Source organism: Hyla sarda, chromosome 2, assembly GCF_029499605.1.
Source record: "Hyla sarda isolate aHylSar1 chromosome 2, aHylSar1.hap1, whole genome shotgun sequence".
NCBI lineage: Eukaryota > Metazoa > Chordata > Amphibia > Anura > Hylidae > Hyla > Hyla sarda.
The window spans coordinates 2995909-3021936 of record NC_079190.1 but is presented as its reverse complement, the minus strand read 5'-3'; the positions used below and the strand labels follow the sequence as shown (position 1 = coordinate 3021936).

The 26028-nt window shown below is 43.4% G+C and overlaps 1 protein-coding gene across 1 annotated transcript in view; it reads left to right on the top strand.

The window, feature by feature from the left end:
• The first annotated feature begins 2405 nt into the window (after nucleotides 1–2405).
• Nucleotides 2406–26028, top strand: part of LOC130355400 (uncharacterized) — a 61669-nt gene continuing 38046 nt past the window's right edge. The window contains exons 1-6 of the mRNA XM_056555479.1: nucleotides 2406–2434; nucleotides 2538–2728; nucleotides 2942–3126; nucleotides 5058–5169; nucleotides 12571–12629; nucleotides 23454–24153. Of these exons, the coding sequence (XP_056411454.1) occupies nucleotides 2406–2434; nucleotides 2538–2728; nucleotides 2942–3126; nucleotides 5058–5169; nucleotides 12571–12629; nucleotides 23454–24153 (1276 nt within the window). The remainder of the gene's footprint in view (nucleotides 2435–2537; nucleotides 2729–2941; nucleotides 3127–5057; nucleotides 5170–12570; nucleotides 12630–23453; nucleotides 24154–26028) is intronic.

Genomic DNA, 26028 nt, shown 5'->3' with positions numbered 1-26028 from the left:
CAGACTGGCTTTATGCCGGGTAAATCTACGGTAGATAATATTAGAAGGGTGTATCTTAACTTGCAGATGACTCAGGAGGGTGCGGGTGCTAGATCGATTTTTTCATTGGATGCTGCCAAGGCATTTGATAGTGTCGAATGGACTTATCTATGGAAGGTGCTGGGGGCTATGGGGTTCGGGCCCAGGTTTATTTCCTATGTTAAACTCCTTTATAAGCGCCCAATTGCCCGTATTCGAGTTAATGGACGGCTTTCCCCATCATTTGAGTTGAGGAGAGGTACGCGGCAGGGGTGCCCCCTGTCGCCCCTACTATTTGCACTAGCTATAGAGCCGCTGGCTTGCCTCCTGCGCTCTTCACCTGATCTAATTGGATTTCATTATGGTTCCATGGACGAGAGAGTAGCGCTTTATGCAGATGATATGTTACTGTTTTTGGGTGATACTGTTAGGTCCCTGACCCCTGCTATGTCTATTATTTCTGAGTTTGGTACCTACTCTGGCCTGCTCATTAATTGGGATAAGTCGGTACTGATGCTCCTGGATCCCTTGCCTAGTATTCCTCAGATTGCCCTCTCTAATATTCAGGTAGTTAAGGAATTTAAATATTTGGGTATTACCATCACACCACTTGTACATGATTTCATACCCCGGAATCTGACGCCCCTACTGGACAGGAGTTCTCAGAAGGTAGCCGTCTGGTGTAAATTGCCGATCTCAGTGGTTGGCAGGACTAATCTAATAAAAATGGTGCTCATGCCGCAGTTGTTGTATGTGCTGCAGAACCCACCTGTGTGGATTGCAATATTTTACTTTCATAGGATACAGCGACTTTTCAGGCAGTTGGTGTGGGGGGGTGCGACTGCTCGGATCAAACTTGAGACATTGCAAAGGGGAAAATCTTCGGGTGGATTGGCGCTACCTAATCCCTGGTTATATTTTCTTGCCTCGCAACTGCATCAGGTTAGGGGGTGGGCAAAGACGTCTCTCCTGAGTCCTACAGGTAGATTTTTTATGGCCAAACATGGATGGAGGGTGCCATTGTATATTCTGGAAATTGGAGCCCTGACCAGACCTCCGGATTCCTCTCCCACTGCCCAGCTTCTCTGCAAGCTTTGGGGCCACACGCGTAAGCTACTAGGTATTACAAGTTTCATGTCGTGTACACCGCTGTGGCGTAACCAGGGCTTGCCAGTATTCTGCTCTTTTGTGGATGCTGGTTATTGGGAGAGAAAGGGACTGTGTGAAGTGGGGCAGCTGGCTGTACAGGGGGTAGTCCGATCTTTTGAGGACTTGCAGGAGTTCGCTTTACCGCGTTCCTCATTTTATCGATACCTGCAACTCCGTCATGTGTACAAAACTCAGAATCGGCTGCGACTGCTGGAGGTACAAACTAACAGGGTCCTTGAATCTGTAGTTACGAAGAGGGACTCTGCGGGAGTTATTTCTTGGCTGTACGGTGAGCTCTTGAGTTTTTATCATGAACGTTTCCCCTTAACAGTCAGAACAAAGTGGGAGAGAGACCTTGGCGGGCTGAGTGACGAGGAATGGTCTACTGCTTTGTCGCTTACCCCGTCATTGTCCCTGTCGGAGTCTAATAGACTGTCGCAGCTGTTCTTTTTGCACAGGGTGTATAAGACCCCACTGCTCTTACATACTATTGGGCTGCGGTCTGACTCTGCCTGTCCTCGGTGTGGTGCGTTGGAGGCCCATCTGCTTCACATGATGTGGGCGTGTCCCGTCTTAGATACATATTGGGCTGATGTGTTACATCTTATCAGGGATATTTATGGGGTTACCCTGCCTAGAGAACCTAAGGTATGCTTACTTGGCCTTATTGGTTGTGATGAAGAACCCTCCTTGAGAGAAGTGGGGATCTTACGGGTGTTGTATCAAGCCAGGAAACTGATCGCGCAGTTCTGGATCAGACCGTCTCCTCCGGGAGTGGCTGATCTTATTAAAAGATTATGGCAGATAGTGCGCTTGGAGAAAGGGATATATATTAAACGTAACGTTGAACGGAAATTTGATGGTGTTTGGGGACCCTGGGTTCACTATTTTGATCCCCCGACGACTGACTCGTAAATGACTGTGAGTCCTTGGGCTGTACTTGCCGTGGTATGTTTGGCTCGAACTCTGGGGATTTGTGTATGTGTATTTGAACCTCTAGTTCACTACTAGTGTGTATTATTGATGCTGCGGTGGGGAGAGACGGATGTTTTGTTTGTAAGGTGGGTGGGGTGGGTGGAGGGGGGGTTTACTGTTGGTGTATTGTTTTTGTTTTAAAAATGTTTAAAATCTTAATAAAAATATCTGATTTAGAAAAAAAAAAAAGCAGATGTGGGAGGAGAACGGCCTAAGCAAAGGTAGATCACGAGTGTCAATCTAGGATCCTATCCTGGTAGGTCATGTGTGAACTGTCGGCTAATGGAGAAAGGTAACAAATTCACACATCCGGACACAGGACAGGAATTCCCAATCAAACCCTATGTTACGTGTAACTCCACCTACGTAATATATGTGTTGTGGGGCCTCTGCAGACTTTTGTATGTAGGGGAGACAACCGGGGATTTTAAGACCAGAATAAACCATCACCGGTACACCATCAGAAAAAAACGCCAGGACCTCCCGGTGGTGAAACATTTTGATGAGCTTGGACATATCGAACGACAACTTCGGTCCATGCTACTGGATCACATCCCTCCTTTGAAGAAAGGGGGTGATCCCACCAGTAAACTTAAAAGAAGGGAACTTAAGTGGATCTACATGTTAAATTCCCTTAAACCAATGGGTTTCAATATAGAATAGAAAATTAGTCGTAAAATTTGTAATCCATAGACGATTCTTCTCAGAGTTATGTAAACCATGTGCCCTAGAATACTTGTGCCAGCCCTGATGTATGTTTGGTACTTTTATTAATTTTTCCTTGTTTTTCCTTCCATAGGAGATAGTGGAGAACAACGCACATGGATCACACCGGACACCGAGGACAACAGCACCATATTCTATTTTAATTTATATTTTTTCTATCTTATTTACATTTTTGAAGCTAATTTACTGCTACGCCAGTGGGTACCTGAGCATCCTTCAACTATGAAGAATAACGTGCATGGTTGGATGCAAAGATGGGTGAGTGGACGCCAGGATGCCCATCTCTGACGAGAGCGATCCAGGATACCGTCACCCGGATGGAGTGCCACCCGGTGCGATGGAAAACTGGGAAGTTGGATGGGATGGGTACATCCCCACCCCCACGATGCACTGGTACAACCAGTATATACCTGCACAAACATGAAGCGATACAAATAACGTGAAGGTTGTTGCCAGGGCCCAAGATGGCGTTTTTCTGATAGCATGTAAAGACAGCATGCGCGGACTGCTGCACGTGCATTTGTTTACATTGATGTCACTTCCGACGGGTACCGGTAGTGATACTCATCGGGTCATACTGTACACTGGCTGGCGTCCTGGTGTGTCCCAGTGAATGAGAGATGTGCGGCGGAGCTCCCCCCCTCCAGGAAGGTTCACTAATTATCACAGTCACCTACATATCAATTATGAACTTTATTATTAGGAACGGACAGTTTGCGGTTTTGTTTTTTTGCACTTGGTTTCATTTCATAAGCGTCAGGTGCCTTATGCTCATTTTGTAGGTTTTACATGCCCTGTAACTTATGATCGTAATGTCACTGTTCTGTTTTGCTCTTAATTGTAAACAATTAATGGACTAATTATAGGACACCTGTATACTATATATATCCCGCACTTTGTACTAGTCACTGCTTGACAATGGCCGTGTGAGACGCCTGAAACGTCGCTCCTTATGGTTGAATAAAGCCACAAACTTTTCTTCACGGATTCCTTGAGTGCTGCTCTTTTACTTGATAGATAGATAGATAGATATGGGATAGAGAGATATAAGATAGATAAATAGATAGAGAGATATAAGATAGATAAATAGATAGATATAAGATAGATAGATAGATAAATAGATAGATGTGACATAGAGAGATATAAGATAGATAAATAGATAGATATGAGATAGATAGATAAATAGATAGATATATAAATAGATAGATATGAGATAGAGAGATATAAGATAGATAAATAGATAGATAAATAGATAGATAGATAAATAGATAGATGTGACATAGAGAGATATAAGATAGATAAATAGATAGATATGAGATAGATAGATAAATAGATAGATATATAAATAGATAGATATGAGATAGAGAGATATAAGATAGATAAATAGATAGATAAATAGATAGATATCCAAATAGGGAAGCAGCACGTCAAACAGAAGTCTCAATGATGCTGGAGCACGCTGAGTCCAGACCAGGGTCAAAGGTCCATATGCAATAAAGAATAATCCAATATCAGCACACAGATTCCCAAAAATCCCAAATATATTCCAAAAAGTGAGTGTCCATAGCAACGTTTCGACTAGCTCACCTAGCCATTCTCAAGCTCAGATATATAGATATAATAGATAGATAGATAGATAGATAGATAGATATGAGATAGATAGATAGATAGATATGAAATATATAGATATGAGATAGATAGATAGATATAATACATAGATAGATAGATAGAAGATAGATAGATAGATAGATAGATAGATAGAAGATATATAGATAGATAGATAGATAGAAGATAGATAGATAGATAGATATAATAGATAGATAGATAGATAGATAGATAGATAGAAGATAGATAGATAGAAGATATATAGATAGATAGAAGATAGATAGATAGATAGATAGATAGAAGATAGATAGATAGATATGAGATAGATAGATAGATAGATAGATATGAGATAGATAGATATGAGATAGATATAATAGATATGAGATAGATAGATAGATAGATAGATAGATAGAAGATAGATAGATAGAAGATATATAGAAGATAGATAGATAGATAGATAGATAGAAGATAGATAGATAGATATGAGATAGATAGATAGATAGATATAATAGATAGATGATGCATCTCTCACAGTTTAGGAGACTATTACATCATGTTAGAATAAAACATCAACCAAGAAATAGAAACTCAGACAAACCCCCGAGAATAGAAACCGAAAGTCAGAGAGTGAGAAGCCTCAGAGATCTCTGCTCCTCCATCAGGACACCAGCTCAGTCCCTGCAGCCTCTGATCTCAGTAAGTATAAGGACTCTCTGTAATGTCTATACGACTGAACGCACTACTGAGGACAACACTACAGTCACCAGGGTCTAATACTGTGACTGAGGAATATAGTCCATGATGAGTATAGTCCATGATGAGTATAGTCCATGATGAGTATAATCCATGATGAGTATAGTCCATGATGAGTATAGTCCATGATGAGTATAGTCCATGATGAGTATAATCCATGATGAGTATAATCCATGATGAGTATAATCCATGATGAGTATAGTCCATGATGAGTATAATCCATGATGAGTATAATCCATGATGAGTATAGTCCATGATGAGTATAATCCATAATGAGTATAGTCCATGATGAGTATAATCCATGATGAGTATAATCCATGATGAGTATAATCCATGATGAGTATAGTCCATGATGAGTATAATCCATGATGAGTATAATCCATGATGAGTATAGTCCATGATGAGTATAATCCATGATGAGTATAGTCCATGATGAGTATAGTCCATGATGAGTATAGTCCATGATGAGTATAATCCATGATGAGTATAGTCCATGATGAGTATAATCCATGATGAGTATAATCCATGATGAGTATAGTCCATGATGAGTATAATCCATGATGAGTATAGTCCATGATGAGTATAATCCATGATGAGTATAGTCCATGATGAGTATAATCCATGATGAGTATAGTCCATGATGAGTATAATCCATGATGAGTATAATCCATGATGAGTATAGTCCATGATGAGTATAATCCATGATGAGTATAGTCCATGATGAGTATAATCCATGATGAGTATAGTCCATGATGAGTATAATCCATGATGAGTATAGTCCATGATGAGTATAATCCATGATGAGTATAATCCATGATGAGTATAGTCAATGATGAGTATAGTCCATGATGAGTATAATCCATGATGAGTATAATCCATGATGAGTATAGTCCATGATGTGTATAATCCATGATGAGTATAATCCATGATGAGTATAGTCCATGATGAGTATAATCCATGATGAGTATAATCTATGATGAGTATAGTCCATGATGTGTATAATCCATGATGAGTATAATCTATGATGAGTATAGTAAATGATGAGTATAGTCCATGATGAGTATAGTCCATGATGAGTATAGTCCATGATGAGTATAATCCATGATGTGTATAATCCATGATGAGTATAATCTATGATGAGTATAGTCAATGATGAGTATAGTCCATGATGAGTATAGTCCATGATGAGTATAGTCCATGATGTGTATAATCCATGATGAGTATAATCCATGATGAGTATAATCCATGATGAGTATAATCCATGATGAGTATAGTCCATGATGAGTATAATCCATGATGAGTATAGTCCACGATGAGTATAGTGCACGATGAGTATAGTCCACGATGAGTATAATCCATGATGAGTATAGTCCATGATGAGTATAATCCATGATGAGTATAGTCCATGATGAGTATAGTACATGATGAGTATAATCCATGATGTGTATAATCCATGATGAGTATAGTCCATGATGAGTATAATCCATGATGAGTATAGTCCATGATGAGTATAGTCCATGATGAGTATAATCCATGATGAGTATAATCCATGATGAGTATAGTCCATGATGAGTATAGTCCATGATGAGTATAGTCCATGATGAGTATAGTCCATGATGAGTATAATCCATGATGAGTATAGTCCATGATGAGTATAATCCATGATGAGTATAGTCCATGATGAGTATAGTCCATGATGAGTATAGTCCATGATGAGTATAGTCCATGATTAGTATAATCCATGATGAGTATAATCCATGATGAGTATAATCCATGATGAGTTTATTCCATGATGAGTATAATCCATGATGAGTATAATCCATGATGAGTATAGTCCATGATGAGTATAATCCATGATGAGTATAGTCCATGATGAGTATAGTCCATGATGAGTATAGTCCATGATGAGTATAGTCCATGATTAGTATCATCCATGATGAGTATAATCCATGATGAGTATAATCCATGATGAGTATAGTCCATGATTAGTATAATCCATGATGAGTATAATCCATGATGAGTATAGTCCATGATGAGTATAATCCATGATGAGTATAATCCATAATGAGTATAATCCATAATGAGTATAGTCCATGATGAGTATAGTCCATGATTAGTATAATCCATGATGAGTGTAATCCATGATGAGTATAGTCCATAATGAGTATAATCCATGATGAGTATAATCCATGATGAGTATAATCCATGATGAGTATAGTCCATGATGAGTATAATCCATGATGAGTATAATCCATGATGAGTATAATCCATGATGAGTATAGTCCATGATGAGTATAGTCCATGATTAGTATAGTCCATGATGAGTGTAATCCATGATGAGTATAATCCATGATGAGTATAATCCATGATGAGTATAGTCCATAATGAGTATAATCCATGATGAGTATAATCCATGATGAGTATAGTCCATGATGAGTATAATCCATGATGAGTATAATCCATGATGAGTATAATCCATGATGAGTATAATCCATGATGAGTATAATCCATGATGAGTATAGTCCATGATGTGTATAATCCATGATGAGTATAACCATGATGAGTATAGTCCATGATTAGTATAATCCATGATGAGTGTAATCCATGATGAGTATAGTCCATAATGAGTATAATCCATGATGAGTATAATCCATGATGAGTATAATCCATGATGAGTATAGTCCATGATGAGTATAATCCATGATGAGTATAATCCATGATGAGTATAATCCATGATGAGTATAGTCCATGATGAGTATAGTCCATGATTAGTATAGTCCATGATGAGTGTAATCCATGATGAGTATAATCCATGATGAGTATAATCCATGATGAGTATAGTCCATAATGAGTATAATCCATGATGAGTATAATCCATGATGAGTATAGTCCATGATGAGTATAATCCATGATGAGTATAACCATGATGAGTATAATCCATGATGAGTATAATCCATGATGAGTATAATCCATGATGAGTATAATCCATGATGAGTATAAGCCATGATGAGTATAGTCCATGATGAGTATAATCCATGATGAGTATAATCCATGATGAGTATAATCCATGATGAGTATAATCCATGATGAGTATAATCCATGATGAGTATAAGCCATGATGAGTATAGTCCACGAAGTTATATCCAGAACATTCTTTTATTATTGGTGGATATAATGTTTCAGTGAAGCCATTTATTAAGCTCAGATGTTCCCCACATTGTACATTGTCTGGTCTGATGTGTGGACTGCACGATGTGGGGAAAAGCACAAGGCCACTATTTTATAGAATTTGTGGACATTTGTTCTCTCTAAAAACAAGTGTAGGAGCGACAAGATTTACAATAAAATTGAGCTGCAGTTTGTAGGTTTGGAACAAATAGATTCTCCAAGTGTGAACACCATCATAAAACTCTCTTCAGATGAAGCTTGGTGGAGGACTAGGCTGAGTACCTTAGAGAAGCCATCTTTGATCCCCATTTCTATGTTCTTACAGCAATCATGTTACAACAGTAGTCGTATTATTGTTTAGTATTGCACAAGTTTTTTGTATTAGTTTCTATATTACAGGATGGGCCATTTCTATGGATACACCTTAATAAAATGGGAATGGTTGGTGATAACTTCCTGTATGTGGCACATTAGTATATGTGAGGGGGGAAACTTTTCAAGATGGGTGGTGACCATGGCGGCCATTTTGAAGTCGGCCATTTTGAATCCAACTTTTGTTTTTTCAATAGGAAGAGGGTCATGTGACACATCAAACTTATTGGGAATTTCACAAGAAAAACAATGATGTGTTTGGTTTTAACATAACTTTATTCTTTCATGAGTTATTTACAAGTTTCTGATCACTTATAAAATGTGTTCAATGTGCTGCCCATTGTGTTGGATTGTCAATGCGACCCTCTTCTCTATATACTGCTATATACTACTATATACACCACAGGAGAAATGCTAGCACAGGCATCCAGTATCCGTATACACTGCTATATACTACTATATACACCGCAGGAGAAATGCTAGCACAGGCTTCCAGTGTCTGTATACACTGCTATATACTACTATATACACCGCAGGAGAAATGCTTGCACAGGCTTCCAGTATCTGTATACACTGCTATATACTACTATATACACCGCAGGAGAAATGATAGCACAGGCTTCCAGTATCTGTATACACTGCTATATACTACTATATACACCGCAGGAAAAATTCTAGAACAGGCTTCCAGTATCCGTATACACTGCTATATACTACTATATACACCGCAGGAGAAATACTAGCACAGGCTTCCAGTATCCGTAGTTTCAGGTGCTGCACATCTCGTATCTTCACAGCATAGACAATTGCCTTCAGATGACCCCAAAGATAAAAGTCTAAGGGGGTCAGATCGGGAGACCTTGGGGGCCATTCAACTGGCCCACAATGACCAATCCACTTTCCAGGAAACTGTTCATCTAGGAATGCTCGGACCTGACACCCATAATGTGGGGGTCACCATCTTGCTGGAGAAACTCAGGGAACATGCAGCTTCAGTGCATAAAGAGGGAAACACATCAAGTGGATTGGTCGTCGTGGGCCAGTTGAATGGCCCCCAAGGTCTCCCGATCTGACCCCCTTAGACTTTTATCTTTGGGGTCATCTGAAGGCAATTGTCTATGCTGTGAAGATATGAGATGTGCAGCACCTGAAACTATGGATACTGGAAGCGCGTGCTAGCATTTCTCCTGCGGTGTATATAGGAGTATATAGCAGTGTATACGGATACTGGAAGCCTGTGCTAGCATTTCTCCTGCGGTGTATATAGTAGTATATAGCAGTGTATACGGATACTGGAAGCGCGTGCTACATTTCTCCTGCGGTGTATATAGGAGTATATAGCAGTGTATACGGATACTGGAAGCCTGTGCTAGCATTTCTCCTGCGGTGTATATAGTAGTATATAGCAGTGTATATGGATACTGGAAGCCTGTGCTAGCATTTCTCCTGCGGTGTATATAGTAGTATATAGCAGTGTATATGGATACTGGAAGCCTGTGCTAGCATTTCTCCTGCGGTGTATATAGTAGTATATAGCAGTGTATACAGATACTGGAATCCTGTGCTAGCATTTCTCCTGCGGTGTATATAGTAGTATATAGCAGTGTATACGGATAGTGGAAGCCTGTGCTAGCATTTCTCCTGCGGTGTATATAGTGGTATATAGCAGTATATACGGATACTGGAAGCCTGTGCTAGCATTTCTCCTGCAGTGTATATAGTAGTATATAGCAGTGTATACGGATACTGGAAGCCTGTGCTAGCATTTCTCCTGCGGTGTATATAGTAGTATATAGCAGTGTATACGGATACTGGAAGCCTGTGCTAGCATTTCTCCTGCGGTGTATATAGTAGTATATAGCAGTGTATACGGATACTGGAAGCCTGTGCTAGCATTTCTCCTGCTGTGTATATAGTAGTATAAGCAGTGTATACGGATACTGGAAGCCTGTGCTAGTATTTCTCCTGCGGTGTATATAGTAGTATATAGCAGTGTATCCGGATACTGGAAGCCTGTGCTAGCATTTCTCCTGCGGTGTATATAGTAGTATATAGCAGTGTATCCGGATACTGGAAGTCTGTGGTAGAATTTCTCCTGCGGTGTATATAGTAGTATATAGCAGTGTATACGGATACTGGAAGCCTGTGCTAGCATTTCTCCTGCGGTGTATATAGTAGTATATAGCAGTGTATACGGATACTGGAAGCCTGTGCTAGCATTTCTCCTGCGGTGTATATAGTAGTATATAGCAGTGTATCCGGATACTGGAAGCCTGTGCTAGCATTTCTCCTGCGGTGTAGATAGTAGTATATAGCAGTGTATATAGATACTGGAAGCCTGTGCTAGCATTTCTCCTGAGGTGTATATAGTAGTATATAGCAGTGTATATAGATACTGGAAGCCTGTGCTAGCATTTCTCCTGCGGTGTATATAGTAGTATATAGCAGTGTATACGGATACTGGAAGCCTGTGTTAGCATTTCTCCTGCGGTGTATATAGTAGTATATAGCAGTGTATACAGATACTGGAAGCCTGTGCTAGCATTTTTCCTGTGGTGTATATAGTAGTATATAGCAGTGTATACAGATACTGGAAGCCTGTGCTAGCATTTTTCCTGCGGTGTATATAGTAGTATATAGCAGTGTATACGGATACTGGAAGCCTGTGCTGGCATTTCTCCTGCGGTGTATATAGTAGTATATAGCAGTGTATACAGATACTGGAAGCCTGTGCTAGCATTTCTCCTGTGGTGTATATAGTAGTATATAGCATTGTATACAGATACTGGAAGCCTGTGCTAGCATTTCTCCTGCGGTGTATATAGTAGTATATAGCAGTGTATACGGATACTGGAAGCCTGTGCTGGCATTTCTCCTGCGGTGTATATAGTAGTATATAGCAGTGTATACAGATACTGGGAGCCTGTGCTAGCATTTCTCCTGCGTTGTATATAGTAGTATATAGCAGTGTATACTGATACTGGAAGCCTGTGCTAGCATTTCTCCTGCAGTGTATATAGTAGTATATAGCAGTGTATACTGATACTGGAAGCCTGTGCTAGCATTTCTCCTGCGGTGTATATAGTAGTATATAGCATTCTTTTTCTTGTGAAATTCCCAATAAGTTTGATGTGTCACATGACCCTCTTCCTATTGAAAAAACAAAAGTTGGATTCAAAATGGCCGACTTCAAAATGGCCGCCATGGTCACCACCCATCTTGAAAAGTTTCCCCCCTCACATATACTAATGTGCCACAAACAGGAAGTTATCACCGACTATTCCCATTTTATTAAGGTCTATCCATAGAAATGGCGCACTGTATAGAGTATATAGGGTGTATATAAGGTGTATCCATAGAAATGGCGCACCCTGTAGAGCGTCTAGAACGGGGCCATGTAGTGAGGCCGGAAGAAGCATTGACAGGATGTGACAGGGAACAACCCTCCCCACGCGCTCCTTAGATCTCTCTGCCGTAGTCACACCACTTATGTATTTGTTAGACTTTTAGGACTTTTAAAGAATCTACATTAAAAGTTTTTTTTTACATCAACCAGTTAGGTGAGTGCTACGCTATTTATTTCTAATTATACTAGATAGATAGACAGATAAGAGACAGATATAAAATAGATATATGATATAGATGGATAAATAGATGCGTGAGATGGAGATTTCAGCTCTGAAGCCGGCATACCGCAGCTCTATAGTATAATGTGACCTGCTCTGGATCAGTACAATGTATATACCTTGTATACAGTATATATCATGTACACAGTTTGCAGTCATTTTCTTCCATGTCTTGCAGAGATGTTTCTCCTCACCGGCGCCCTCATCTGGTTGGTCACCACCGCTCAGTGTATACAGGTACAAATACTAATACGGATATCAATAACGAGTTCTGTATACTTCTCCTGAGTTACCCGTTAAAGTGTTACTGTAATTAAAAACAACTTTTCACATGTTCATCAGACCCCTGAGACCGATCACCCCTGAGACCGATCACCCCTGAGACCGATCACCCCTGAGACCGATCACCCCTGAGGCCGAGCACTCCTGAGACAGATAACTCCTGAGACAGATCACTGCTGAGACCGATCACCCCTGAGACCGATCACCCCTGAGGCCGAGCACTCCTGAGACAGATAACTCCTGAGACAGATCACTGCTGAGACTGATCAATCCTGAGACCGATCACTGCTGAGACCGATCACCCCTGAGACCGATCACCCCTGAGGCCGAGCACTCCTGAGACAGATAACTCCTGAGACAGATCACTGCTGAGACTGATCAATCCTGAGACCGATCACTGCTGAGACAGATCACTCCTGAGACAGATCACTCCTGAGACAGATCACCCCTGAGACCGATCACTGCTGAGACAGATCACTCCTGAGACAGATCACTCCTGAGACAGATCACCCCTGAGACCAATCACCCCTGAGACAGATCACCCCTGAGACCAATCACCCCTGAAACCGAGCACTCCTGAGACAGATCACCCCTGAGACCAATCACCCCTGAGACCAATCACCCCTGAGACAGATCACCCCTGAGACCAATCACCCCTGAGACCGATCACCCCTGAGACAGATCACCCCTGAGACCGATCACCCCTGAGACCAATCACCCCTGAGACAAATCACCCCTGAGACCAATCACCCCTGAGACCGATCACCCCTGAGACCGATCACCCCTGAGACCGATCACCCCTGAGACAGATAACTCCTGAGACAGATAACTCCTGAGACAGATCACTGCTGAGACATATAACCCTTGAGACAGATCACTCCTGAGACTGATCACTCCTTAGACAGATCACCCCTAAAACAGATCACCCCTGAGATCAATCACCGCTGAGACCGATCACTGCTGAGACTGATCACCCCTAAGGCTGATCAATTCTGAGACAGATCACTCCTGAGACCGATCACTGCTGAGACCGATCACTCCTGAGACTGATCACTGCTGAGACAGATCACTCCTGAGACCGATCACTGCTGAGACAGATCACTCCTGAGACAGATCACTGCTGAGACAGATCACTGCTGAGACAGATCACTCCTGAGACCAATCACTCCTGAGACAGATCACTCCTGAGACAGATCACTCCTGAGACAGATCACTGCTGAGACAGATCACTCCTGAGACCGATCACTGCTGAGACAGATCACTCCTGAGACCGATCACTGCTGAGACAGATCACTCCTGAGACAGATCACTGCTGAGACAGATCACTGCTGAGACCGATCACTGCTGAGACAGATCACTCCTGAGACAGATCACTGCTGAGACTGATCACTGCTGAGACTGATCACTGCTTAGACCGATCACTCCTGAGACCGATCACAACTCAGATAGATCACTTCTGAGACTGATCACTGCTGAGACCGATCTCTTCTGAGACTGATCACTGCTGAGACCAATTACTCCTGAGACAGATCACCCCTGAGACCGATCACTCCTGGAACGATCACTGCTTAGACCGATCACTGCTGAGACTGATCACCCCTGAGACCGATCACTGCTGAGACCGATCATTGCTGAGACTGATCACCCCTGAGACAGATCACTGCTGAGACATATAACCCTTGAGACAGATCACTCCTGAGACTGATCCCTCCTGAGACAGATCACCCCTAAAACAGATCACCCCTGAGATCAATCACCGCTGAGACCGATCACTGCTGAGACTGATCACCCCTAAGACTGATCAATTCTGAGACCGATCACTCCTGGGACAGATCACTGCTAAGACAGATCCCTCCTGAGACGGATCACTGCTGAGACAGATCACCCCAGAGACAGATCACTCCTGAGACAGATCACCCCTGAGACCAATCACTGCTGAGACTGATCACCCCTAAGACTGATCACCTCTGATACTGATCACTCCTAAAAATCGATCATTGCTGAGATGGATCACTCCCGAGACAGATCAATCCCGAGAAAGATCACTCCTGAGACAGATCACCCCTGAGACAGATCACTCCTGAGACCAATCACCGCTGAGACCGATCAGCCCTGAGACTGATCACTAATGAGACTGATCACCCCTGACACCAATCACTGCTGAGACTGATCAGCACTTAGACCGATAAGCCCTGAGACTGATCACTAATGAGACTGATCACCCCTGAGACCAATCACTCCTGAGAATAATAACTCCTGAGACCAATCACCCCTGAGACCGATCACCCCTGAGACCGATCACCCCTGAGACCGATCACCCCTGAGACCGATAACCCCTGTGACCAATCACCCCTGAGACCGATCACAACTCAGATAGATCACTTCTGAGACCAATCTCTCCTGAGACAGATCACTTCTGAGACCGATCAATCCTAAGAACGATTACTGCTGAGACAGATCACCCCTGAGACAGATCACCGCTTAGACTGATCACTCCTGAGACTGATCACCACTGAGATTGATCACTTCTGAAACCGATCACTCCTGAGACCAGGGCCGGCGTTAGGGTGGGGAAAACCAGGCAATTGCCTAGGGCCCCCTGCCGGCTGAGACTGATCACTCCTGAGACCGATCACTGCTGAGACAGATCACTAATGATACAGATCACTTCCGAGAACGATCACTGCTGAGACAGATCACTGCTGAGACTAATCACTGCTGAGACTAATCACTGCTGAGACCAATCACTGCTGAGACAGATCACTTCTGAGACAGATCACTCCTGAGACAGATCACTTCCGAGAACGATCACTGCTGAGACCGATCGCTGCTGAGACCGATCACTGCTGAGACCGATCACTGCTGAGACAGATCACTGCTGAGACAGATCACTTCTGAGACAGATCACTTCTGAGACTGATCGCTGCTGAGACAGATCACTTCTGAGACAGATCAACCCTGAGACCAATCACTCCTGAGAACGATCACTGCTGAGACGATTACTCCTGAGACAGATCACTTCTGAGACCAATCACTCCTGAGACAGATCACTCCTGAGACCAATCACTCCTTAGACAGATAACCCCTGAGACCGATCACCCCTGAGACTGATCACTCCTGAGACTGATCACTCCTGAGACTGATCACCCCTGAGACTGATCACCCCTGAGACTGATCACCCCTGAGACTGCTCACTCCTGAGACAGATCACCCCTGAGACAGATTACCCCTGAGACAGATCACTGCTGAGACTGATCACTCCTGAGACAGATCACTGCTAAGACCAGTCAATGATGAGACAAATCACTTCTGAGACCGATCTGTGGTGGCCCAGTACGGGGGGTGTTACCCTGTACCCTTGCTGCAATGAGACCGATCACTCCTGAGACCGATCATGCCTTAGACAGATCATCCCTGAGACCGATCACTGCTGAGACCGATCAATCCTGAGACAGATCACTACTGAAACAGATCACTCCTGAGACCGATCACCCCTGAGACCGATCACCCCTGAGACTGATCACCCTTGAGACCGATCACTCCTGAGACCGATCACTCCTGAGACCGATCACTCCTGAAACAGATCACTCCTGAGACAGATCACCCCTGAGACAGATCACCGCTGAGACAGATCACTGCTGAGACAGATCACTGCTGAGACAGATCACTGCTGAGACAGATCACCCCTGAGACAGATCACCCCTGAGACAGATCACCCCTGAGACAGATCACTGCTGAGACAGATCACCCCTGAGACCGATCACCCCTGAGACAGATCACTCCTGAGAAAGATCACTCCTGAGAAAGATCACTCCTGAGACAGATCATTCCTGAGACCGATCACTCCTGAGACCGATCATTCCTGAGTCAGATGAGACCGATCACTACTGAGTCAGATGACTCCTGAGGCCGATCACTGCTGAGACCGATCAATCCTGAGACAGATCACTCCTGAGACCGATCACTACTGAGTCAGATCACTCCTGAGACCGATCACTCCTGAGACCGATCACCCCTGAAACCGATTACGCAGAGACCGATCACTCCTTAGCCAGATCACCCCTGAGACTGACCACTGCTGAGACTGATCAATCCTGAGACAGATCACTCCTGAGACAGATCACTGCTGAGACAGATCACTCCTGAGACAGATCACTGCTGAGACAGATCACTGCTGAGACAGATCACTCCTGAGACAAATCACTGCTGAGACAGATCACTGCTGAGACAGATCACTCCTGAGACAGATCACTGCTGAGACATATAACTCCTGAGACAGATCACTGCTGAGACAGATCACTCCTGAGACAGATCACTGCTGAGACAGATCACTCCTGAGACAAATCACTCCTGAGACAGATCACTCCTGAGACAGATCACTGCTGAGACAGATCACTGCTGAGACAGATCACTCCTGAGACAGATCACTCCTGAGACAGATCACTCCTGAGAGATCACCCCTGAGACAGATCACTCCTGAGACAGATCACTACTGAGAGAGATCACCCCTGAGACAGATCACTCCTGAGACAGATCACTACTGAGAGAGATCACTACTGAGAGAGATCACCCCTGAGACAGATCACTCCTGAGACAAATCACTCCTGAGACAGATCACTGCTGAGACAGATCACTCCTGAGACAGATCACTCCTGAGACAGATCACTCCTGAGACATATCACTCCTGAGAGAGATCACCCCTGAGACAGATCACTCCTGAGACAGATCACTACTGAGAGAGATCACTACTGAGAGAGATCACCCCTGAGACAGATCACTCCTGAGACAAATCACTCCTGAGACAGATCACTGCTGAGACAGATCACTCCTGAGACAGATCACTCCTGAGACAGATCACTCCTGAGACATATCACTCCTGAGAGAGATCACCCCTGAGACAGATCACTCCTGAGACAGATCACTACTGAGAGAGATCACTACTGAGAGAGATCACCCCTGAGACAGATCACTCCTGAGACAGATCACTACTGAGAGAGATCACTACTGAGAGAGATCACCCCTGAGACAGATCACTCCTGATGGGTTATGTTGGGACTGATTGTATGTGTCATGTAATAGATGGGTACTGACCCATTGTTCCTCTGTGACCCCACAGCCTTTTGTCATTGAGCTTATACAAGATTGAGGAATGAGACCTTTGTACTTTTGGATTTTATAAAGCAACTTGTAAAACTTTTCTGAACTACGTGAGCAAATCCAATATAATACAGATTCTCAGCCAGAAGAATGGATATTTGGTCACTGTCCAGTTAATCCGATGCAAAAGACAACGTGGAGAATTAAGGCTGGCACTACTAAATTTGGAGTCCAAACAATATGAGTGGCACTGTGAGGATGCTGAGTGGCTGTATACGTCACAGGGTTGGTCAAAGCAAGTCTATAAATTCAAAGGCAGCGGACTGCACTCACCGCTCAGCAGTGGTATTTTATTTCAAGCGTGGTACATCGCAGACATGGGCAGGTGCAGTGGGGGTGGTGGGGGCAGGATCTGGGACAGACTGTTTCATGACTTATGTCACTTCCTCTAGCCGTAGTACAACTTACGCTGGCGTAGCTACGTCATTTAAGGATGGTGCGCGGCAGAGCTCCATGGCAACAGGATAAACAACCGTGGTCATGTGATTGGGAAAGGGGCATGACATCTATAAAAAAGTAAACAATATTTACAAAAACAGAGCAATCTCATAACGGTCATTGAAGCCCAGGGGACCAGTGGCATCTAATTTTATGATCCACCGGGCTTCTCTCCGTAACAATAGGGCGTGACGATCGCCCCCATCAGGAGGTTGTGCAACTCGTTCCAAACCAGCTGCAATCTCCAGCATGGGTCTGTTCCATGTGGGCGACTAATCTAGGAACTCCTGCGCCAACTCGCATAGAACGCAAATGCTCTCGGAAGCGGATATAGAGTTGACGAATGGTCTTGCCCACATAAAGCAGGCCACATGGGAATATCAAAGTGTAAACGACAACTGAAGCGTGACAAGTAATGAAGTCATTAACACAGTGGGAGTAATTACCTAGTTTTATATTTTTCGATGTCAGGTTATAGTTACAACAGGAACAATTTTTGCCAGGGAAGTTGCCTTTTAGCTTATTTTTCGTGAGCCACCGAGAGCCGACAAGTTGTTGTTTAGCTGCAGACTGGACTAATTCTGTTTTTTTCCATTTCAATTTTTCACCTTTAGTGCAATTTCTTCGAAAGGTCAACAGGGGGGGGGGGGGGGTAATTGGTAGCTACAGCCTTCAAGACGGAATCGGCCTAAAGAATTTACCAATTCAACCGAATAGCATTAGAGACCACTTGGTTCAGATTAGTGTTTGGTAGGGAAAAAGCAAATCTTTTAGTGTTTGTTTATACTCTATTTTTCTTTAATAATATAGCTGATCTGGGAATCTTTTTAACCCTTTCCAAGCTGTTATTAAGAAGACTGGGAGGATACTGTCTTTCAACAAATCTGTTTTTCAGTTCATCAGTCTGGACTAATAAGTTGCTGTATTCGCAGTTAATCCGGCGTAGTCGTAAAAATTGGTAGTAGAGGATGCTTCGTCTCTCCTGTATGGGAGGGGAACTTTTAAAGTGTAGCAAGGAATTGCGTGCAATTTCCTTGAGATAGCCTAACGTGACTAAGTTGTCATCCACTACTCGCAGTTCGACATCTAAAAAGTCCAACTCCATATTCCCGAATAAACTGGTAAATAACATCTTCTCACGATTACTAGTATTCAAGTAGGTGACAAAGTTGTTAAACAGGGGTTCCGAACCCTCCCATACAACTAATATGTCATCAACATAGCTGATGAAATCTTTTAGATGTTGTATAAAAGGGTTACTCTTGTGAGTGACTATCACTTATCTACCCCTTAAGAGTAAACCGACTCAAAATACGCACCTTCCTAAGACAAAAATGTGAGATAGGTGTTATTTCCCAAAAAACAGAGGAAAAACTCTTCCCTGAACATCCTCGACATGCTAACTGGTACCATCTTCCTAAGGTACACAAGTTGCAGAGCTGTCCTCCCAGTCGGCCAATCATCGCCGGGATCGGCTCTGCGACCAAATACCTTTCCCAGTACCTTGAATGGTTACTTAAACCTCTGTTACCTCATATCCCCACCTATGTCAAAGATACAGGTGACCTCCTTAACCAATTAGATGATGTTCAGTGGCTTTCTTTCTACAGGTTAGCTTCCATTGATGTAGAGAGCCTGTACACCCGCATCCCACACGATGCGGGTGTACAGGCTATCCGTGAAGTCCTTTCAGAAACTGATAAATCAGAGGAATTTATATCCTTTGTTTGTGATTTCCTCCTATTCATATTCACACATAATGAGTTGCGATGATTGATATAGGTAAATGACCGACACTGCCATGGACACACCGGTCTCCTGTACATATGCCAATCTGTTCCTCATTGTCCTTGAATGTCGTTACATCTTCTCATACAATAACTCTTTTATACAGTATCTAAAGCTTTTCATCCATCATCTTGATGACATATTAGTTGTATGGGAGGGTTTGGAACCCGTTTAACAACTTTTTCACTTATCTGAATACTAGTATTCATGAGAACATGTTATTTACCAGTGTATTCGGGAATATGGAGTTGGACTTTTTAGATGTCAAATTGCGAGTAGTGGATGACAACTTAGTCACGTTGGACTATCGCAAGGAAATTGCACGCAATTCCTTGCTACACTTTAAAAGTTCCCATCCCATACAGGTAAGACGAAGCATCCTCTACTACCAATTTTTACGACTACGCAGGATTAACAGCGAATACAGCAACTTATTAGTCCAGGCTGACGAACTGAAAAACAGATATGTTGAAAGACAGTATCCTCCTAGTTTTCTTAGTAAAAGCTTGGAAAGGGTTAAAAAGATTCCCAGATCAGCTATATTATTAAAGAAAAATAGAGTATGAACAAACACTAAAATATTTGCATTTTTACCTACAAAACACTAATCTAAACCAAGTGGCTTCTATTGCTATTCGGTTGAATTGGTGCATCCTACAGGCTGATTCTGACTTGAAGGCTGTAGCTACCAATCCACTCCGTTGACCTTATAGGTGAAAAATTGAAAAAGAAAAAAACTGAATGCTAAGGCTGGGTTCACACTACGTTTTTCAACTACGGTTCCCGCATACGTTTTCTATCAAAAACCGTATGGGGAAAAAAACGGATGTAACAGTATGGGAAAAAGTAAACCGTATGCGTTTTTAAACAGTATACTGTTTTTAAAAGTGCATACAGTTCCGTCCGTTTTTGTAGAAAAAAAACCCATATGTTTATGAAAATTTTGTCCATTTTTAATGGGAGGGGTCTTGGGTGGGGACTTTAGGATTCAAATGCGCATGTGCAAAGTAAAAACGTATACGTTTTCCCCCTTTGGAACTGTATACATGTGCGTTTCCTATTGACGTCCATGTTAAAAAAACGTATGCGGTTGCAATACAGTTTTTAAACTGGAGACAAAATCGTGGTCAACCACGGTTTTGACTCCGGTTTAAAAACCGTACTGCAACCGCATAGTTTTTTTTTTAACATGGACGTCAATGAGAAACGCACATGTATATGGTTCCATAAGGGAAAAACGTATACGTTTTTACTTTGCACATGCGCATTTGAATCCTAAAGTCCCCACCCAAGACCCCTCCCAATAAAAATGGAAAAAATTTTCAAAAACGTATGGGTTTTTTTTCAATAAAAACTGACTTAACTGTATGCACTTTTAAAAACAGTATACTGTTTAAAAACACATATGGTTTGCTTTTTTCCATACTGTTCCATCCGTTTTTTTGCCATACGGTTTTCTTTAGAAAAACGGATTGAAAACAGTACGGCAAAAACGTAGTGTGAACCCAGCCTTAGTCCAGTCTGCAGCTAACCAACAACTTATCGGCTCTCGGTGGCTCACGAAAAATAAGCTAAAATGCAACTATAACCTGACATCGAGAAATATAAAACTAGGTACCGTATTTTTTCGCCGTATAAGACGCACTTTTTCTTCCCCAAAACTGGGGGGGAAAAAGTTGGTGCGTCTTATACGGCGAATACACACCTATCGCGACGGTCCCTGCGGCCATCAACGGCCGGGACCCGCGGCTAATACAGGACATCACCGATCGCGGTGATGCCCTGTATTAACCCTTCAGACGCAGCGATCAAAGGGTGAAGGGAAAGTGTGAAGGGAAAGTGACACTAACCCGGCTGTTCAGTCGGGCTGTTCGGGACCGCCGCGATTTCACCACGGCGGTCCCGAACAGCCCGACTGAATAGCCGGGTTACTGCTTACAGGACACCGGGAGGGACCTTACCTGCCTCCTCGGTGTCTTCTCCGTTCAGGGATCCCCTGTATGGCCGGCGCTCTCCTTCCTCGTCATCACGTTGTCGCGTACGTGCGTCGGCGTGCGTAATGACGTGATGGCGGTGACGGAGAGCGAGGATACCCGGCCGGCAGCAGAGACGTTCCAGAGTGACGGGGACGCGGCGACAGCGATGGAGCGACATCCAGGGCAGCGGTGACGGGTCCGGAGCGGCGGGGACACGTGAGTATTACCTCCTCCTGCAGTGGTCTTCAATCTGCGGACCTCCAGATGTTGCAAAACTACAACTCCCAGCATGCCCGGACAGCCAACGGCTGTCCGGGCATGCTGGGAGTTGTAGTTTTGCAACATCTGAAAGTCCGCAGGTTGAAGACCACTATTGGGTTCAAAATCTTTATTTTTTTAGATTTTGCCCCTAAAAATTGGGTGCGTCTTATACGCCGGTGCGTCCTATAGGGCGAAAAATACGGTAGTTACTCCCACTGTGTTAATGACTTCATTACTTGTCACGCTTCAGTTGTCGTTTACACTTTGATATTCCCATGTGGCCTGCTTTATGTGGGCAAGACCATTCGTCAACTCTATATCCGCTTCCGAGAGCATTTGCGTTCTATACGAGTTGGCGCAGGAGTTCCTAGATTAGTCGCCCACATGAAACAGACCCATGCTGGAGATTGCAGCTGGTTTGGAACGAGTTGCACAACCTCCTGATGGGGGCGATCGTCACGCCCTATTGTTACGGAGAGAAGCCCGGTGGATCATAAAATTAGATGCCACTGGTCCCCTGGGCTTCAATGACCGTTATGAGATTGCTCCGTTTTTGTAATAGTTTATTGCAACAATTGTTTATTCTTTATAGATATCATGCCCCTTCCCCGATCACGTGACTGCGGTTGTTTATCCTGTTGCCATGAAACTCTGCTGCGCGTCGTCCTTAAATGACGTAGCTACGCCAGCAGAAGTTGTACGCCGGCTGGAGGAAGTGGCGTAAGTCACAAAACAGTCTGTCCCGAATCTTGCCCCTGACTTCTATGACATAACACAAGGATAGGCACATCAATAGAAGTCACCCTGCTGCGGCAGACAGGCAGCACTAACTCCAGCCACAGGCTGACAAATTCAGAGAGGCCCTTGACCAGCCTTCTTCTCTCTTGCAAAAAAAAAGTTCTATCTCCCGGAGACAGGAATTCTGTAGAACAATATCCTCACAGCATAGACAGGTACAGGAGCTGCAAAAGGGATTTGATTATAGACCTAAGTGGCGGAGGTCTAGGTGTGCCTCGCAATAGAAGTGGCAGGAGCTGAAAGACATCTTAGGGGATAAGATGTCTAGGGGCAGAGTACCCCTTTAAAGATTGTTGATGTGCAGCCTCCAGGTAGGTTCCCTGAGACTCCATTGATTGATGTATCTTGTCTTGCTCCGTAGGTCCATGGGGAAACCTATAAAATGACGTACAATCCCAACGTGTTCGATGATCAGTACATCGGCTGCTCCGATACGATGGAGAAGGACATCATGCCCAAGGTTCTTCAGCAGGAGATGGCAAACAAGCAGTTTAGGGACGCCTGGATCAACGCCACCGAACGCTGGGAAGATATCAGAGATGACCTGGAGCTTCCGGAAGGGTTCGAGGACGAGTATGGGATCGCTCTTCTGACCTTCACCAATCACTATCCAAAGGAAAATCCCATATACCGGCAGCTGAATGGGAACCTCACCATAGCAGGAGCCTCCCGGAGAGACTACATGGAGAAGTTCCACTTCAAAGCCCTTCACTTCTATCTAACAAGAGCCCTGCAGATACTAAAGCCCAACTGTCACCAAAACTACACCACCTATAGGGGGAGCCCACACTCCTTCCTTGTTAGACCCGTCTTCAAGTTTGGTAGATTCACCTCATCGTCTCTGAAATCCGAAGAGGCCCAAGTCTTCGGCACACAATCTTTCTTCCGGATAACCACGTGCTTCGGGGCCAGACTTGGTAACTTGTCCTTTTTTCCAGACGAAGAAGAAGTTCTGATTCCTCCGACCGAGAAGTTCTTATATGTCACGAGAGAGAATTTAGTCTATTACCTCAGAAGTACCGGGGAGACCTGCAGCTACTTCAACTGCGCCTATCTACAAGGTAAGTGTCCTAGGGAATATGAGGAGGGTGTCCACCAAGACTCAGAGGACAGAGACAGGAAATGTTCTTAGGATTTGTCAACCAGATATATTACAAATGGGAGAATTTTGAGGGGCCCAGCTCAGACCCCAACAATACCAAGATATGGATGGGTCCAGTATGTGGAGGTGATTACACAGGTGGGGTGCCATGTATTACAATTGGGACAGGGACCAATGCATTACTGAAGAGGGCCCCACAAGACCCTTACTAGAACTCTTGAAATCTACACATACAATAGGTCCCCGACACGTCCTGCTGTAATGGATTGGTGGGTTGTCACGCGCTCCATTCATTGTCTATGGGAGGGCCAGAGAGGGCCCCTGATGGTAGTGTAAGGTGCATGGTGGAGGTTGGGGTGCCCTGGTGTTATGGGGCTGATCGAGAAGACACAGGGTTAAGAATCCTCTCTGGGATCAGATAAATCATAGTCATATACAGCTCAATATCAAGAGGAAGCAGCAGATGACTGAAGCCGGGGGCCCCCCTGAGCTGATGGATTTTGGGGTCCCGCTCTTCCTTGCTGAACCTGTGGTAGGGTCTACTGGTAACAAGATCAGCCCAGAAACAAAACGGTAAACAATATAAATATACTATGATAAACAATATTGTAAATCAATCAAGTAGTCACCAATAAGCTGTTTCTTTACTGTAAGAGCTGTGAATCTGTAGAATAGTCACCTCAGGAGCTGGTTCTTTACTGTAAGAGCTGTGAATCTGTAGAATAGTCTCCTTAGGTCTGGTTCTTTATTGTAAGAGCTGTAAATCTGTGGAATAGTCACATCAGGAGCTGGTTCTTTACTGTAAGAGCTATGAATCTGTACAATAGTCTGCTTAGGTCCTGGTTCTTTATTGTAAGAGCTGTGAATCTGTGAATTTGTGACATCAGGAGCTGGTTCTTTACTGTAAGAGCTGTGAATCTGTAGAATAGTCTCCTTAGGTCTGTTTTTTTTTTTTACTGTAAGAGCTGTAAATATGTAAAATAGTCACCTCAAGATCTGGTTCTTTACTGTAAGAGCTGTGAATCTGTAGAATAGTCTCTCTAGGTCTGGTTCTTTATTGTAAGAGCTGTGAATCTGTAGAATAGTCTCCTTAGGTCTGGTTCTTTACTGTAAGAGCTGTAAATCTGTAGAATAGTCACCTCAGGAGCTGGTTCTTTATTGTAAGAGCTGTGAATCTGTGGGTAGTCTCCTTAGGTCTGGTTCTTTACTGTAAGAGCTGTAAATCTGCAGAATAGTCACCTCAGGAGCTGGTTCTTTACTGTAAGAGCTGTAAATCTGTAGAATAGTCACCTCAGGAGCTGGTTCTTTACTGTAAGAGCTGTGAATCTTTGGAATAGTCACCTCAGGAGATTGTTCTTTTCTGTAAGAGCTGTAAATCTGTAGAATAGTCTCCTTAGGTCCAGGTTCTTTATTGTAAGAGCTGTGAATCTGTGGAATAGTCACCTCAGGAGCTGGTTCTTTATACTACAGATTCACAGCTCTTACAGTAGTCTCCTTAGGTCTGGTTCTTTATTGTAAGAGCTGTGAATCTGTGGAATAGTCACCTCAGGACCTTGTTATTTAATGTAATAGTTGTGAATCTGTAGAATAGTCTCCTCGTGACCTGGTTCTTTATTGTATGAGCTGCGAATCTGTGGAATAGTCACCTCAGAAGATGGTTCTTTACTGTAAGAGCTGTGAATCTGTAGAATAGTCACCTCAGGACCTGGTTATTTAATGTAATAGTTGTAAATCTGTAGAATAGTCTCCTCGTGACCTGGTTCTTTATTGTACGAGCTGTGAATCTGTGGAAGAGTCACCTCAGAAGATGGTTCTTTACTTTAAGAGCTGTGAA